Source organism: Pristiophorus japonicus, chromosome 3 (genome assembly GCF_044704955.1).
Source record: "Pristiophorus japonicus isolate sPriJap1 chromosome 3, sPriJap1.hap1, whole genome shotgun sequence".
NCBI lineage: Eukaryota > Metazoa > Chordata > Chondrichthyes > Pristiophoridae > Pristiophorus > Pristiophorus japonicus.
This window is the reverse complement of record NC_091979.1, coordinates 291,199,995-291,205,617: the sequence shown is the minus strand read 5'-3', so window position 1 is coordinate 291,205,617 and position 5,623 is coordinate 291,199,995. Positions and strand designations below refer to the sequence as shown.

The 5,623-nt window shown below is 43.2% G+C and overlaps 1 protein-coding gene across 1 annotated transcript; it reads left to right on the top strand.

The window, feature by feature from the left end:
* Positions 1-4,191: 4,191 nt before the first annotated feature.
* Positions 4,192-5,389, top strand: LOC139259543 (homeobox protein vent1-like). Its single transcript, XM_070875028.1, has 3 exons — positions 4,192-4,471; positions 4,611-4,852; positions 5,060-5,389. The coding sequence occupies exons 1-3, from the start codon at positions 4,192-4,194 to the stop codon at positions 5,387-5,389; spliced, it is 852 nt and encodes a 283-aa protein (XP_070731129.1).
* The last annotated feature ends 234 nt before the right edge of the window (positions 5,390-5,623 follow it).

Sequence of the window (5,623 nt, the reverse complement as noted above, 5' to 3'; positions counted from 1 at the left end):
AGAAACCTTCATGAGAACATTTGAAAATATCCACATGATTATGAAAACTGCAAAGTTGTGTCTAAAATCACACTGCAGGAGTGAGAATCTTCTCTTATGACGACCCAGAGCCAGTGAATGGCGTGGAGAATAAGAGATGAAAGGTTGCGAGGGCACCGCACCTGGATACAATATACGAGGGCACCCTGCAGCTCAGTGGGGGTGGGGGTCTCGTACCTACGGGGTTAAATTGATATCATTGACTGCTTGATGGGCTGACACGTCTACTCAGTGAAACTGTTCATGGTGTGAGCCATCCGGCAGGTCTAATGCAAATTAGTAGTGCTTCTCAAACGGATTTAATCGATTTACAATTGTCTCATCACGTCATTCTATTGAAGTTCGGAACAGAGACAGTGAAGCTCGTTAACGTGGCACATTAAGCACTGTGATGACGAGCACTGTGATGACCAGAGCTGTTTTGCATCTGAATTCGTCAAGTTTAGAAAGCTCCGCTTGCAGATCAATGCATACTTGGGCTGAGTAGGAGACAGGCTATCAGTAAACATATCCATTGAACACTGCGATACGAAAAATTATCTGGATAAAATAATTCTTAAACTGTAATTAGGATCAATTGTATTTCTCTTCTGGACAAGAGCCATTTAAGGAGCAGAGAAATAACAAGTTCTGTAATACAGACAGATCTGCCAACTCTCATTCATGGCGAGGTTCAGACTTTGTTTTACGACTCCATGTGTTTCAATAATTAACAACTTTTTGCCATAAATTCAATTCCTAACGTTTCCACTAATTTTCTTCTCAACATAGGTGCTTAATGTAATAACACAATACAGTACAACTTGCATTTATATTGCGCTTTTAATGTATAAAATCATCCCAAGGTGCTTCACAGAAGCGTAATCAGGCAAGAATGGACACAGAGCCAAAGATGGAAATAATAGGAGGAGCCACCAAACGCTTGGTCAATTAGATGGATTTTAATGATGGTCTTAAAGGAGGAGAGGGAAGAGGCAGAGAGCTTTTGGGAGGGAATTTCAGAGCAAAGGGAGGAGGTACACAAGTCCAGACTCAGAGGAACACAGTGTTCTGGGGGTTGTCATCATCATAGGCAGTCTCTCGAAATCGAGGAAGACTTGTTTCCACTTTTAAAATGAGTCCTTAGGTGGCTGAACAGTCCAATACGAGAACCACAGTTCCTGTCACAGGTGGGACAGATAGTCGTTGAGGGAAGGGGTGGGTGGGACAGGTTTGCCGCAAACTCTTTCCGCTGCCTGCGCTTGATTTTTGCATGCTCTCGGTGATGAGACACGAGGTGCTCAGCGCCCTCCCAGATGCAGCTCCTCTACTTAGGGCGGTCTTTGGCCAGGGACTCCCAGGTATCGGTGGGGATGTTGCACTTCATCAGGGAGGCTTTGAGGGTGTCCTTGTAACGTTTCCTCAGCCCACCTTTGGCTTGTTTGCCGTGAAGGAGTTCCGAGTAGAGCGCTTGCTTTGAAAGTCTTGTGTCTGGTATGCGAACAATGTGGCCTGCCCAGTTGTAGGGTTGGAGGAGGTTCCAGAGATAGGGAGGGTTGAAAGAAAGAAGGGATTTCAACTCAAGGGTGAGAATTTTTAATTTAGAGGCATTGGGGGATTGGAAGCTGATGCAATCAGCAAGGACAGGGGTGAGGGGAAATTTTGTGAGGCATTAGGCTTTTGGGTGAGACTAGGTCTATGGAAGGTGCAGGATGGGGAGGGGCAACTAAAAGTGCATTGGAATAGTCATATCTGGAGGTGGCAAAGGTATGGATGAAGATTTCAGCTTCAGATGGGCTGAGGTGAGTGATGTTATGCAGGTGGAAGTAAGTAGTCTTTGTGATAGAGAGGTTATGGGGTTGGAAGCTCAGCTCAAAGTTGAATAGTAAGCCAAGGTTGCAGTCTGGTTCAATCTGAGATGGTTGCCATGGAAGGGGAATGGATTCAGTGTCAAAGGTACAGAGTTTGTGGCAGGGGCCGAAGATGATGGCTTTGCTCATCTCAATGTTTAACTCAAGGGAACTGTGGCTCAGCCAAGACTGGTAACAGTGAAGGATATGAGGAAGGTGGTGGAGAGGTAGAGCTTGATGTTTTCAACATATATGTGCAAGCTGGCCCCATGTCTTCAAACTATGTTGCCAGGGAGCAGCATGTAGATGAGAAAGATGAGGGAAACAAAATTAGTTCCAATCGTAGGAAAAGAAGAAAAGCAGTAAGAGAACTTTTAAATCTAATATTTTCAGAAGCTGCTGTAACTACACCACAGACCAGAGCTTCTAAAAATAAAAAATAGGTTAATGTTTTGGGTTCTAACGAAAATCCACACCCAAAATCTTACTCTTTTTCAGATGCTAAGAGTTGCTGTGTAATTCCAGCATTTGCAGTTTCTCTTCTTATAGGAACTACAGCAATACTGTCCTTGTCTGAGGGTGAAATTGTATAGATCATATAAGTGACTGTTTTGTTACCGAGTAAATTTTGTTATAATTTCAAATTCCAAAGATATTTACTCGCAATGTTTATCTTTTATACTTGACACGAACCAGGTAAACACTTTTCTTCAAACATAGGTTGAACATGAAGCATTCTTCCTGTCGGCTTTTATTAACATACATCTGCTTGGACATTCCAACAAACTTTTATGTAGGCTAAAACCAAAAAGAACCTTTTAAATAGTTAATTTTATTCAGCTTGTAAACCTACAATGTGCTACATGGCAAAATCACACTGGCATTGATCAAACCTACATGTTATAAAATGTATTTCTTACTTTTCAGCAATAACATTAACAGTGACCTATAATATCCATCTGTTAGTACCAATGACACATGGCTCCTAAATATAACAGCCAAGTTATAGAGAAATACAGCAAAGGGACAGTTGGTCAAAGAAACAGCAGCAGTGTAAAAGCTACTTTGACTCAATTATCTGTTCTAGTCCAATATGTTGGCATCAAAGAGATATCAATCAAAATGTCATGAAAAACCAATAGGTCAGGAAACGACTGGAGCTTCAGATACATTCCCTGGAGAAATAGTAGTTATTTCCAGTGGTGTAGATGAAGAAAATAATTATAAAGGGGGGTGAGAGTTGAAGCCTTTAATGTTCATATGCAGGGCTGCTTATTTAACGTAGTTAAGTTCAGCATCCAGAATGTGCTTTAATGTTATTTTCATCAAGTTGTTAAATGCTATTTTTTTCTAAATGTTTGAGGCACAATTCAAATGAAATGTTCCATTCTTAAAAACATTCTAAATGTTATAATAGATGGCAGTGTAATAAATGATAGTATCAAAACAAGAGTTAATTAACATTATATTGCGAGAAGAGAAATAGACTAGAAATTATCCGAGATTTAGAAGTGTGCTTTGCTTTTCTGGCGTCTACATATGAGCATGTTAACTATTAACTAGGACAATGTGATTATTACTCATTGTATTGTTTTATCGCTTTAACTGAAAAAAAACAATGCTGATTAATTGTGCTGGGGAACAGTTCAGATTCGGAAGAAAGCCCATGTCAATGCTTAATAATTTGTGGTAAAATAAATTGACGTTTGTGGAGTTGCTTAATCCAATACTGAGGAAAATAGAGCAAGTTACATTGAACAGGCAAGAATTTGCCCCAGATTAAAGTGCACAACTGTTCAACACAAAGCTGTGACTGTGTGTTGCAGTCTATCTCATTATAATGGGACTTTTTAAACAGGGGATTCACAATAACCGCCGGCCGCAGTTTCGTTTCACTAGCTGATTATACATCGCTGTAACACGTCGGAAGCGCTTTGCAAATTGCTAAGAGCGATTCTAAAAGAAAACGATACGTGTTTATTCTGTATAAGTATATATTCCTTTGATTATTTATCATGCCTGTTTACGAAACAGCAAGGATCCCTTAGATGTGCAATTTTATGTCCCATTCAGAAAGGCCAGAGAGAACGGCCGCAGACTTGCTGGAGCCAGCATTCACGGATTTGCCGGATACTCGAGCACATTAATGATTTCCTAAATTAGAGCCAATTGTTCGGCATTGTCTGTCCGTTATCTTTGCTTTGAAGTCTCTTCACACATGGAAATCGCTCCAGAGAAAGGCCACATAAATTAAGCTGGTGGCATCTCGGATCCCAGACGGAGCTGCGAGCGGAGCACAGGAGGGGATCGAATCGCCTCAAAGATGGTCAAAGGAAACTTTTCGATTGATTGGTTGGCTCGAAGTAGCCGCGATAGGTGCAGTAAAAGGAACCGGGAAGAAGACTCTTCGAAAGATTGCATCTCCTGTGTGTCTCTATCTCCGAGTTTGTATCCACAAGACTCCACACAGCCCATACCTGAGATCTCCCAACAGAGACTGACAGCAGCCGGAGACACCACACCCGAAATAAAGAGGCAACCGCTGCCTTGTATGGGCGAGTGTGAGGCACAGCCAGCTTTGAAGGAGTCACTGGGCACTGACTGTAAGTAATGCCACCAGTTACTAAACTTTGAATAAGTCTGTGTTGGATTTGAAGATTGCTCTATTGTAGGTGTATCAAATATTGTAGATCTGTAAGATATCCACTGACATATTGCATATATTTCTCTCCCCCTCCTCAGTGTCCAGTCGTGAGGACTGCTGGGGCTCGGAGAGTGAATGCGGCCGCTCCGACTGTTCAGGCCGGGAGGAGGGGGAGAGGAGCATGGACTCAGAGTGTGACTGTGAGGCCCCTCGCCGAGTGCGCACCGCTTTTACCGCCCAACAGATCCACAAACTGGAGAAAAAGTTCAAGCGGCAGACCTACCTGGGGGCATCCGAGAGGAGCAAGCTGGCCGCCCTACTCCACCTGTCCGAGACCCAGGTAAGTGGGCGTTGTAAACCCTCCTAACCAATTCCCAACCAATCCTCCTAACCAATTCCCAACCCCTTTTCTGTCGCCACTTGTTTAATTTTGGGTTTATCTGAATAAATACAAAGGATGGAGTTACTCGTAAACTGTTTCAAATGTACAAGTTAAGAGATTTGTCTTACATTTAGTCTAGAAAAATGGATATTTTCCCCCTCCTAGGTGAAGACGTGGTTTCAGAACCGCAGGATGAAGCTCAAACGCCAGCTCCAGGACCTGTGCTCCGTTTCCTTTGCAGCCCCCGCCCTGCTGACCCACCCGGTGTCGATGAGAGACCCGCTCCTGGCCCCGTGTACTTTCCCTGGATATTACATGAACGATCGGGGCATGCTCCACGCCGCCAGCAGTGCCCACCGCCTCCCACAGCCCGCCTACCAGCAGCCAATCCACGGACTCGGTGCGAGTGTGGAGCAAGGCCTTTCCCGTTACCAGCCCTACCTTTACCCGCTGATGTTGAGCCCTTCTCCTGGCGGACTCTATATCTGTTCCTGATGGACATCACACCTCAGCTGCTTCACCATGCCACACCCCAGAATTGGCAGACTTGTCTTTGGGAAGCGATGTTGTGCAATACTGTTAGTGAGAACAAAAATTGTAAAAAGGTACTGATTTATTTAATATCCTATTTAATTTTGTAATTGTTCGATCTATTTTGGTAATAAAATTGACATTCGGAAAACACCATTGCCTTTCCTGGAATGCGCTGTGTTATATTTGAGTGTTGCT

Bases quoted from the DNA above. Each gene is read 5' to 3' on its own strand.
- LOC139259543 (XM_070875028.1), top strand. From the start codon at position 4,192: ATGGTCAAAGGAAACTTTTCGATTGATTGGTTGGCTCGAAGTAGCCGC. The intron at 4,472-4,610 runs GTAAGTAATGCC...CCCCCTCCTCAG, and splicing joins GGAGTCACTGGGCACTGACT to TGTCCAGTCGTGAGGACTGC. The intron at 4,853-5,059 runs GTAAGTGGGCGT...TCCCCCTCCTAG, and splicing joins TCCACCTGTCCGAGACCCAG to GTGAAGACGTGGTTTCAGAA.